This window comes from Rhinopithecus bieti, unplaced genomic scaffold, assembly GCF_001698545.2.
Source record: "Rhinopithecus bieti isolate Rb0 unplaced genomic scaffold, ASM169854v2 scaffold_13710, whole genome shotgun sequence".
NCBI classification, from domain to species: Eukaryota; Metazoa; Chordata; class Mammalia; order Primates; family Cercopithecidae; genus Rhinopithecus; species Rhinopithecus bieti.
In genome coordinates, this window is record NW_016807962.1 from 1242679 (window position 1) to 1255031 (window position 12353).

General features: G+C 41.8%; 1 protein-coding gene across 2 annotated transcripts in view; it reads left to right on the forward strand.

Moving 5' to 3' along the window:
- The window catches only part of STOM (stomatin), a 39017-nt gene extending 29379 nt beyond the window's left edge, over window positions 1–9638 (forward strand). For both annotated transcript variants that reach the window (XM_017884208.1, XM_017884207.1), the window contains exon 7: window positions 7326–9638. In XM_017884208.1, coding sequence (XP_017739697.1) covers window positions 7326–7532 — 207 coding nt within the window. In that variant the 3' untranslated portion in view covers window positions 7533–9638. The remainder of the gene's footprint in view (window positions 1–7325) is intronic.
- Window positions 9639–12353: the final 2715 nt, after the last annotated feature.

Here is a 12353-nt window from a genome sequence, read left to right on the forward strand (position 1 = left end):
AAAAAACCAATTTTTTTTTTTTTTTTTTTTTTTTTTTTTTTTTTTTTTTGAGACGGAGTGTCGCCCTGTGGCCCAGGCTGGAGTGCAGTGGCCAGATCTCAGCTCACTGCGACCTCCGCCTCCCGGGTTCATGCCATTCTCCTGCCTCAGCCTACAGGTGCCTGCCACCTCGCCCGGCTAGTTTTTTGTATTTTTTAGTAGAGACAGGGTTTCACCGTGTTAGCCAGGATGGTCTCGATCTCATGACCTCATGATCCACCCGTTTCGGCCTCCCAAAGTGCTGGGATTCCAGGCTTGAGCCACTGCGCCCGGCCCCCCAACTCTTAACAGTTGAGTGTATTCGGATTTTATTTGACCAGGGTTTTGGATTACTGGCTTGTTTGTTTTACAAAAGTAGGGTTATACTGCACATGTTGTTCTGTGCTCTGCTTTTTTCATTTAATATCAATATCTGTGGTCATATCAGTACATATAGACTTACCTCATTCTTTTATGACTGTGTGTACCGTACTTTATTCTCCCAATTCATTATTAAGGACAAATTAACAATTCCAGCTTCGCAGCAAGTGGGTCATCATTCCATCCATACCACCCATCTCTTACTTATTTTTGGCTTCTTTTTTGTTCTTTTTCTTTTCTCTGGATCTTTTTCCCTTTTACTGTTTCCTATTCCTCATTCTCTCTTTTCCTCTTGTTTACATTCTCTTACTTTGACATCTGCCTTTTTTCTTCCTTCTTTTCATCATCATCTGCCAATATCTTAGCCCTGCATGGGTGGCATGGCTCCTCTGGGAGGCACTGAGGAAATATTTGTTAACCTAACCTAGAAAAGAGTATCTTTAAAGATGATAATGTGTAAAAGTTCAGGGATATCTCACCAAACCCAAGGGTAGGAAGTAGGGGCAAGTCTCACCAAAACGAACCAGAAGGCAGTTCAGGGAAAAAGTCATTCCCTTTCCTCTGCTACATGTCACTGTAGATAGCTTGTGGTGGAGAATATCTAGCTCCCAGGTTTACATGTCTGCCAGGTGAACACTAAAGAACACAGACCAGCCCTAATTCCACATTCACAGAAGAGAGAATCTTTTTGGTCCAACTTTGGTCAAAGTGCAAAGACAGTATAATAATATGGTTCCACAGCCCTGTGCCTGTGAATGGGTTGAAGAAGAGAAGCAGTTTTCATAGGAGGAGTTGCTGTGGACTTGACAAATCTCCCAAGATACAAGGAGCAAACCAATTTGTTATTGTTAGAAAATAGTAGTAGCTGGTGGTAACTGGCTGACCACAGAACCCTGTTCTTTTCTTAGGATGCCCTTTAAGCCACAAACTGGTCACTATAATTTCTTAGCCAGCATCAAATAGGATAGTAGCTCATTTGACATGTGACTTCAGAATTTTCTATTAACCAGAATGTTTAGGTTTGCCTAATATGATCATTGTTGCTTTGTGATGATAACCCGATAGTACTGCAGAACCCTCAAGTGCCTTCTTTCAAAACCATTACATTTGGAAGATTAAATTATGTTTATGATGTTATTAAATGTGCCCTATCATCTAATTGTTTTGAAAATTAGGAATTGCTTTTAACTAGAATATGTTATTAGCCAAAAGCCTCATTTCCAAACCAGATTGAATAGTAGAATGTACCATACATATACTATATAGAATGTCACAGCCCAAAGGATCCTCAGAGATTATCTTCCATAGGTGGCAAATACCTAGCCCAGATGCTACCACTCCATCCTGCTATTCCCATGCTGGTAATTAACCACAGCACTGTTTTCCACTGAGCTTAGACTTGGCCTCAGAACCCTTCTACAGCACTCCAGGTAACAACCCTCAACTGCTTAGAGTTAGTTCTAAAAAACAAAACTTGAGGCCAAGCTCGCATCTATAATCCCAGCACTTTGGGAGGCTGAGGTGGGTAGATCACCTGAGGTGAGGAGTTCGAGACCAGCCTGGCCAACGTGGTGAAACCCCATCTTTACTAAAAATACAAAAAGTAGCCCAGCGTGGTGGCAGGCACCTGTAATCCCAGCTACTTGGGAGGCTGAGACAGGAGAATTGCTTGAACCCTGGGGGTGGAGGTTGCAGTGAGCTGAGATTGTGCCACTGCACTTTAGCCTGGGTGATAGAGCAAGACTCCTCAAAAAAATTAAATTAAATTAAAAATCAAATAATAAAAACGTTAAAAAAATGAAACTTGTTTGCCATTCCACTATTCAAAGGAAAAATTGAAGCCCAGAAAAGTTAAGTGACATCTGCAAGGTCACATAGTTGATTAGTGGCAGTGGAAATTAGAATTCCCCTCTGCTCTTCACTGCCTCCTTTAGGACTGACTTCCCAGGATGGGCTATGAGCCTTTTCCATAGCATTCTTAAGAGTTTGGAAAGAAAGTTTCTATCTTCCCTTTATAACAGTAAGAAAAGAGAGAAGAAACCACTTAGAATTGTGAATTGCCATACTCCCATTTGGACGGGGCTGTAGGGTTAGTCTAGAAGCAGGCTCATGAACCCGGGCAGCAATTGCCTTGGAGTTCACACAGAGAATCACAGTGAGCCTAGCCCTTCTGTAAAACACAGTAACCCTGCAACAACCATAGGCTTATTGTCTTAAAATTCTCATGGAAAATAGGGGGTCACAGTTTCTTCAACAAATAAATTGCACAGGAAAGGTGAGATAGAGTGGAAGAAACTAAAGATTAAGAGACTTTACAGAAAAATTCCTTAGGTTCATTAGCCATCTGGGAAATGCAAATTCACATTATAAGCAGATGTCACACTAGACAGCTATCAGAATGGCCTGAAAAGAACGGAAAAGAACCCAGTGTGGGTGAGAGAGGAACTTGAACTCTCATATTCCGCTGGTGGCAGTGTAACTTAATACAACCACTTTGGAAAACAGTCTGGCAACATCTATTCAAACTGAACATTTGTATACCCTATGAGCCAGCAGCTCCAACTCCTAACTATGAATCTAACAGAAATGCACTCATATGTTTACTAAGGCATGTACTAGAATGTTCACAGCAGCACATTGAGCCAAACTATAGAATACCCAAATGTCCATTCCTAGCTGAATGGATGAAGTCTGGTTTATTCACACGTAGGCATACTACATAGCAAAGAGAATGAATGTAAGTGCTCACACATATAATTTGAGTGAAAGAAAGCAGTCACAGAAGAGGACAGATTCTCCCATGTGTTTCTCTGTATGTTAGGTTTGGTTTTTAAAGTGTTTAGAACAGCTTTTAGTGGCTTGAAATGTAATCTCTTTTGTGTTTGCATCATCTTTTGTTTCCTTTTCATAACTCTCAGAAAAACGCCTGGCACATGCTTTTGGGCTCATGTTTCTGGGTGTAGAAGTCTATCAATTGAGAGGGTGGAGTGCAGAAATACAGATCACCTTTCTCTGCCCTTTCCTCTGCCCAGACCACCTGGTCTACAGAAGGGACAGGTAGCACCAATTTCACATACATGAAAATGCCAGACTTTAAAATGATATTCTGTAAATATAAAATGTTGATTGCTATGAGATTACTACACATTCGACAAAAGCTGTGCACACCCACAAATAGCTTGCTTTGCTCTCTAAGATCCTACCAACAGAGTGTACTTGGCCTGTATTTAGACAAAGCCGGTGGTGTTGTTTACATCTTTGGCAGCTTGCTCAGTGTGGCTTTTCTATGAACAAAATGTGTGCCCAGCCCGTTGGGTCTGGCTTCTCAGCCAAGCAATTGTGTATTGATTGGTGGTGGGAAATGAGGTGTCTTTTCAGCTGGTCCATGTCCAAAGAAAAAAGTGCCTAATTGGACATCTGAGATGATATGGAAAAAATCAGAGCCTACTGCTGTCATAGCAGGGGATTGCTGATGTATCTCTCTAGTGCCTACCTTGGAATACAGTTCTGTGGTTTTCTTTGAGCAGAGCTGACCCTTGTTCCTGCAGGATGTGATGTGTGGCTGTGATAAATTAGGTTTTTACCCTATAAATTAGATGCTTTCTCTCAGTGAGTACCGTATTCTGTGTCCTATCTCCATTAATGGCACTAACCTATGCAACCAAAACCTAGAAACCTGGGTCTCAGCCTCTGTCCCCCTTTCCTCCTCCTACCTAGTTTCCAAATTCCATTGATTCGCCCTCCTTCGGGGAGGCAGAATAGCTCCCCAAACCATTTCGTTCTCTGTCCCTACCACCTGTGAATCACACCACCCACTCTAAAGCAGTTCCACTAGCAGCTTTCACTGCCTTCTCTTCTAACCTCAGACATCCATCAGAGAGTTTTTTCAAACTAGACCTGATGGAGGTTACTTATCTGCTTAAAATCATTTTGCAGTTTCCCATTGCCTACAGAATGAAGACCAAACACCCTGGCCCGTCACTGCCCTTCAGAACCCGGCCCCATTCATCCCTCACCTTTCCCCTCTTCCTGCCATAGTATTCAGCCATTGACAGTTTTCTGGAATATACCATTTTTATACTTCATTACCATTTCATGTGTTCTGCCTAAAATATTCTTCCTCATCTTTTTCTAAACAGCAAACATTTTATCATTTAATATTCAACTTATATAACCTCACCACGTCACCCTCTGGAAAAGTTTCTTTCTTCTGTGTGCTAGCACTGTGCCTTGTACATATATCTGTCAGCATTTATCACACCAGAATGAAATGATCTACTTCCACGTCTGCCTTCCCTACCTGACCAGGAGCTGAAGAAGGCTAGGGATTCCACTCTGTCCCTAGCTTCTCCTACACAGGGCTTAAGGCCCCCAAATTTTGCTGTGTAAGTGAATGAAATTTCACTGGGCATAAGACCATTGCCTCCAATTCTGATATTCATGGAGTATTATGGACCACTAATTTTTCAAGACTCAAGTGAGGATAATAACCTGGAGAAACTGTACTTTAAATCTTGATAATTATGGTATCTTAATACCTTTCCTTCTCCTAGGATTATGAATTAAAGTAACTACCTTGAATCTTTTGTGCTTTAAAGCATAGTTGGACACGAAAATCAGGTCTTGCCATTCCTCTGTAATAACCCCCTTTATTCATTTAACGCTTTATATACTTTCTCTGTCTTCCTCACAAGTGGTCCTCTGAAGTACATGTTAGTCTGCTTTAAGAATGGGAAACTGAGGTTCAGGATGTTCAGTAACCTCTCTGAGGACATTCGGCTGGTAAATGTTAGATTTGGGATTTGAACTCAAGTCCATTTGACTCCAGAGCTCCTGTTCTCTCCACTGCTCGAGTGATCTTCAAACTTTTTTGCCTGTGAAACCCCTTACAGAATTTAGAAAAACTATAAAGCCCATCAAACATTTTAAATTGGCGTGTAAACATTTTCATCTTGAATTTATGTACTTGCCAAGAATATAATTCATGGCATGTTGTAAATATTGACATTTTAAAATAAAACTGTTAACATCATTCTTTTAAATGTACCCAATGAGAAATAATAATGAGGTAGCTATCCATTAAAAATACGTAAGTGGCTGGGCGCGGTGGCTCAAGCCTGTAATCCCAGCACTTTGGGAGGCCGAGACGGGCGGATCACGAGGTCAGGAGATCGAGACCATCCTGGCTAACACGGTGAAACCCCGTCTCTACTAAAAAATACAAAAAACTAGCCGGGCGAGGTGGCAGGCGCCTGTAGTCCCAGCTACTCGGGAGGCTGAGGCAGGAGAATGGCGTAAACCCGGGAGGCGGAGCTTGCAGTGAGCTGAGATCCGGCCACTGCACTCCAGCCCGAGCGACAGAGCGAGACTCCGTCTCAAAAAAAAAAAAAAAAAAAAAAGTAAGTAAACTCTTAACGGTCAGGAGCTTTTATTTTATTTTTTTTCTTCTTCTTCTTAAACCTAAGTTTTTTATTGCACCTTCACTTCCCCAGATTCTTTTCCTAATGTATATTTTGTCATGAATTATTTTATTAACCTACTGCAACACATTTAGAATTAGAATTAGTTTTAAAATTTCCTGTAACTAAAACAAGATTCTACAAACATTTCAGAATTTCTCCTAAATAAGAAGTCAATTTTTTTTTTTTTTCGAGACAGAGCCTCATTCTGTCACCCAAGCTGGAGTGCAGTGGCATGATCTTGGCTCACTGCAACCTCCCGGGTTCAAGCAACTCTCTTGTCTCAGCCTCCCAGGTAGCTGGATTTACAGGTGTTTGCCACAATGCCTGGCTAATTTTTGTACTTTTAGTGGAGATGGGGTTTTGCCATGTTGGCCAGGCTAGTCTCGAACTCCTGACCTCAAGTGATCTGCCCACTTTGGCCTCCCAAAGTTTTGGGATTACAAGTGTGAGCCACTGCACCCAGTACAAGAAGTCGATGTTTACTAGAAATGCTTGTCTTCATAAGATGAATGAGAATTAAATTGTGCATGTATAGATGGCTGTTGTTTAATGCTAGAATGAGACAGGATTCAGCATCGGTTTTATTCCTGTTTTTCATTTTTATAGCTATAAGGACTTTGAAACCTTATTTACATAAATAAGTAGATGGAAATGGAAGTTTTGTTTAAAGTAGTATCATACAGTTCTTAGCACTCCCTTTGAATTTATGTGCTAAAAAAATCATATCACAGTCTTTCATCAAAAAATATTTATAATGACCTGTCGGTTTTCAGTTTAGTAAGGTACTCATCAGAGAATTGGAAATCCTCCTGACTTGCAAAAGGATTTGCATGCAGTCATTAAAGTTACTTGCTTTCTCAATCCTGCTCAGTATTTTGAATTATCCCTTTGTTTGTTACCCTGGAAAATGGGAGAAAGGCTGTGGTAAAAGGGAATGTCTTGGCTGGGCGCGGTGGCTCACGCTTGTAATCCTAGCACTTTGGGAGTCTGAGGCAGGCGGATCACCAGGTCAGGAGATTGAGACCATCCTGACCAACACGATGAAACCCCATCTCTACTAAAAATACAAAAAATTAGCCGGGCGAGGTAGCAGGCACCTGTAGTCCCAGCTACTTGGGAGGCTGAGGCAGGAGAATGGTGTGAACCCGGCAATCGGAGCTTACAGTGAGCCAAGATTTTGCCACTGCACTCCAGCCTGGGCGACAGAGTGAGACTCCATCTCAAAGAAAAAATAAAAATAAAAAAAGAGAATGTCTTGATCCAGGCACTACTCAGGCAAGTCAGTTTTAGAAAAAGAAACGTATGAAAACTGAGTATATAGAAACTGATTTCCTTAAAACTCTTCTGGCATACACCCTGGAAAGTTTTGTGGACCACCTGAGGTATACGTACCCCAGGTTAAAGAGTGCTGCGTGTCACCATGTGGTTTTCTCCAGTTCAACCTCTCCTTTCACCTGTCCATAGGTTATTGCAGCCGAAGGAGAAATGAATGCATCCAGGGCTCTGAAAGAAGCCTCCATGGTCATCACTGAATCTCCTGCAGCCCTTCAGCTCCGGTACCTGCAGACACTGACCACCATTGCTGCTGAGAAAAACTCAACAATTGTCTTCCCTCTGCCCATAGATATGCTGCAAGGAATCATAGGGGCAAAACACGGCCATCTAGGCTAGCATAGAAATGAGTGCTACCCTTCCAAGGATGAAGTGGGGGACCAAATTAGCCTTTAACTCATAAAAAGAGGGTAGGGCTTTTCCTTTTCCATATGTCAATTGTGGTGTTCCCAGAATGCATAGCAGTTATAAAAATAGGTGAAAGAATTGTTAGCTTGTAAATACTGAGAGATTGGTGATGATAGAAGGTAATCTGTTAGTCTTAAAATAGTTAAAAGTTTGTATGTTTAGATTATTATGTAGTAGGTTAGATCCCTCTTGTTTTGGCTTCCACTGACTCATTCTGAACCCCCTAAGCACCCAGGCCAGAGGCAACCTGGGCTGTAACTGCCACCTGACACTGCTGACTGGATAAATGCTTTGCAGAAAGGGATGATCTTACACCACAGCCAGCTTCTCTAGGTCAAATGTGCCTTACTTCGGAGAGTCTTTTTTTTTTTTTTTTTTTAAATGAAGTTTCACTCTTGTTGCCCAGGCTGGAGTGCAATAGCATGATCTCAGCTCACTGCAACCTCCACCTCCCAGGTTCAGGAGATTCTCCTGCCTCAGCCTCTCCAATAGCTGGGATTACAGGCTCATGCCACCATGCCCAGCTAATTTTTTTTTTTTTTTTTTAGTAGAGATGGGGTTTCACCATGTTGATCAGACTAGTCACAAACTCCTAACCTCGGGTGATCCACCCACCTCTGCCTCCCAAAGTGCTGGGATTACAGGCATGAGCTACCGCGCCCGGCGCAGAGTCTTAATTAAGAAAATTTCCCTAATGTTCATTTATTCTCTAAATCCAGACCATGTTTCAGAATAATCCTTATTTGAGAGTAGCCATTTCTTGCCTGTACTTGTCAGAACCAGCAATAGTCAAGACTAATGAAAAAGATTACTCTAACCCTTCAAAGACTTAAATTCACTACTATAGTGGTCATTTTAAAAATACATCCATGTTTTAACTTCTTTGAGCCTTCTTTGTGAGTAAATGATTCCTCTGTTCTGCCTTTCAAACTAGCTAAATATTTGTCACAAAAGTGCTTTTTTCTCACTGTTGCCTATTTTCATATATCAGGTTTTAAATAGTTTTAATTTTGTAATAAAATTTTCTCTACGTTCTATATGCAATTGTTATATATCCATTTGAATAGCTTAAGGACTAAAATACTTTTTTAAGAGATAACTTCAGGAAACCATTATATTTTACTATCTGCATGCTGTTAACTGTGGTACACTGTGAAATATCTTGATTACAAACCCATTCATTACATAGTATAAGGAATTCACAATGTATTGACTATATAATGTCTAATTATCTTGGGCAGATACTGTCAAACTTTACGATATCTATATAGACGTAGATCTTTTTAAACTTACCTCGTCATTCTTCTATCATGTATATTGATGCTGAAAGAGGAACTGGTCAGCTTCTCTGGACAGCAGTTTCTTAGTCTATAATATTAGGAGACATCTTCTGTTTTGCAAATGTCTGTGAATCTGGGCAACCTGGCATTCTATTTACTGGCAAGAAAGCTGGCAGGTGACATTTGTAACATTTCCTCTTTGAGACTCTGAGTTCACCTAGAGAAGTCTAAGAATAACAGCATTCTTTCCCAGTGCAAGCCTTTATAGCTATCCTTAGCTGAACCACTCTGGCCATCCAGCCAACGGATGTCCCTTCCCCTGTACCCCAATTTCAAGCTTATTTTAGGAAGCCTTGAACTACCATGTATCCTGGCTCCTAGCTGAGTTTATTAGAGGTATGGAGCAGTGCAACGTAAACTCAAGTTGCACTTATATTTTGAATTTTAAAATGATGGGTTTATCCATTGTGTGAGGTGGCTTACCCTTGAGGACCAGGAGGCTCCATATCCTGGCTGAAAATCTTTTCTGCGACTTAAGAGTAACAGTGCTTTTGGATCCTTGAGTTCTCCTGTCTCCAGATAGCAAATGACCTTGACTTTTCTGCCTTGTGAATTCATAGTCCAATCGGTTGAAGTGAAATCACTTGGGAGGGACGCATAGCAGGAGCTCTAGGAACACAGTGCCAGTGCAGGAGTTTTCCAGGTGGCCTCCCTTTCCAACAATGTACATAATAAAGTGTATGCACTTTCACTAATATTTTTGGGGTGAGAGTCTGTTTCGTTCTGCATTGAGTGTATGTGGATTTCCATTTGCAGAAGTAGTACGTTAGATCTTCCACTTCTGAGCTGGCTGGTTGGCTTCTTCGTGTGCTTTGTGGGCCAGGGGAAGGGGACAGGCTGCTGTGGGCCATCTGCTGTCTCCCAGGTTTAGGCACCCTCTGGTGCACCAGCCCACACATTTTCCCTGGGGAGTTAGAGATCCACACACACCCCCGCCCCCACCACAAAGCTTTAACTGGCTTCATTTCCTTTTGCCTTCCTCCAAACAGGACAGGTACCCACTGCTTGCTGTCATCCAGTTAATCACATAGACATAACCTTTACTTAAGAAAGGAAGAATGGTAAAAAACCAATGTGTTTTACCTGCAACATCTGACCTTTGAAGAACTGTCTTGAATTAGTGGCTACCATTTGGGAGCACCAGTCACTTATCTCTGTGCACAAATACGTGTATGTACATTCTATCATTTTATCCCAAAATAGCTTGATAGACACTTTATTATCACCATTTTGTAGATGAGGACACTGAAGCTCAAAGGTTAAAAAAACCAAAGTCACATGGTTGGAAAGGAAGAGAGCTGGAATTCAAACCCAGATCTGTCTGATGCCAAAGATGTGTGAAGTGTATCAGCGTATCTTCGTGTGACACTGCCTGCCTCTAGTGCCCCCATCCACACACCACCACACCATTTTGTAGATAGATCACAACTTTTCCCAAGACTATTGAAGTTCGTTTACATTCACACCTAAGCAGGCCCTAAACTTAAAGTTTTGTTTTGGGCCATCTGATTCAGCCAGAGTTCATTATGAAAAGAGGAGAGTCGATTGGGCATTTGTTTGTTTGCTTGTTTGAGACGAAGTCTCGCTCTTGTCACCCAGGCTGAAGTGCAATGGCACGATCTCAGCTCACTGCAGCCTCCGCCTCCTGGGTTCAAGCGATTCTCCTGCCTCAGCCTCTGGAGTAGCTGGGATTACAGGCGCCTGTCACCATGTCTGGCTAATTTTTGTGTTTTTAGTAGAGACGGGGTTTCACCATGTTGGCCAGGCTGGTCTCGAACTCCTGACCTCAGGTGATCTGCCTGCCAAAGTGCTGGGATTACAGGCGTGAGCCACCGCGCCCGGCCCGATTGGGCATTTGTAACCACAAATGTCTTAACATACTGTCCTGAGCAGGAGGAAACCAGTGTTCCATAGACTTTCAGCTTATGTTGCCTTTTAAAATATATCATTTCTTGTGATACTCACAAACCTGGTCTCCCAGTTACTTGGCTAGTAAATGGTGAATCCAGTGCCCCTTCCCCTACTTTCAGCAGCAAACCCCTTTTTTCAAAGGTAACTGCATTGGTAAAAGGTTTAAGGTGTCTTTTGCCAGGATAAATTCTTGAGTTCACATTTATAACATTTACTGAATATAAAGTAACTCAATGAGAACAGTGAGGCTGTTTTGAAAAACAAAAATTCATATTAATTAGAGTTATGAAAGAGTTCCAATCTTATATTCAGTCTATATTCGATTTCTCCGTTTTGCTTGTCTTTTTATAACCACTTTAAACGTGGAATTTGAATCTAATGTTTATAAAATCACAGAAGCACCTCATAGAATTCTACATATTTCCGTTTGAAAATCACTGCTCTGGAGTGCTTTTCTTCCTATACCATCCACCTTATAATGTGACCTTACATAAGTCATATGCGTCTCAGCCTCATTTTCCTCACCTGTAAAACAAGGAGCTTACAGTCCACCTGTTTGGGTGTCAGACCTTTTGAGAATGTGTTGGAAGCTGCAGAGCTTCGTCTGAAAACTGTACAATAGTGTGCACAACACAAATTTGGATCCTTTGGGGGTACACTGGTCCCACTCCCAAACCTATCCAAAGACTTAAGAAATCCTGGGCTAGATCATGTCTAAGATCCTAACTTCAAAGCTATGTGGTTACCTGAAGAGTTTTTACTTTATAGGAACCAAGAAGAAGGCAAAAGGAAGCACGGTTGAATGCCAGTGCTGTGCAAGACACTTCACACATCTTTTTTTCATGTCCATTTGTAATCGCATTTGGCTGTGTTGACCAGGCCACAGCAAAATCCCCGGGGATATCAGTGATGCTCTCTTCCTGTGATGTTGTTAACATCAGGTCTACAGCAGACCCAGGCTCAGATCAAGCTAGGATTTGCCTAAACCAGTCATGCTTGCTAATAGGATACAGCCCCTTTCGATCTACCCTGTAGCCAGAAGAGTTTAGTGAGAAAGGAAATTGAAGCTGCTGTTAAAACTGAGGTTTTACAATAAACTCTAGAAAGAAAGTAATCATAATGTAGGCTGCAAATCTTCCCTAAAAGATTCCAGGGGAAAAATGACCAGAAACTGAGCACTCTGAAAATTACTGGATGCCACAGAACTGCAAGGAGTCATTACTTTTAATTTTCAGCATATGGCCCCCAAAAGTCTCCAACAAAATGATGGTCTACCCAGCATCCATTGATCTCCTCCTTCCTTCCTAGGAGCCACGACTTTGTTCAGATACCTCCCCCTGAGAGCTCTGACCTCAGGAGAATTCACCCCCAGCTGCTAGGATGAACGCAACTGGCCCAAGAATAATTCCATCCTTCTAGCCCATGATTCCATCAGGAATGATTATGTGACACAATATGGGCTCTTGAGACCTGAGGAAAGATTTTCTGTGGACTTGGGAGC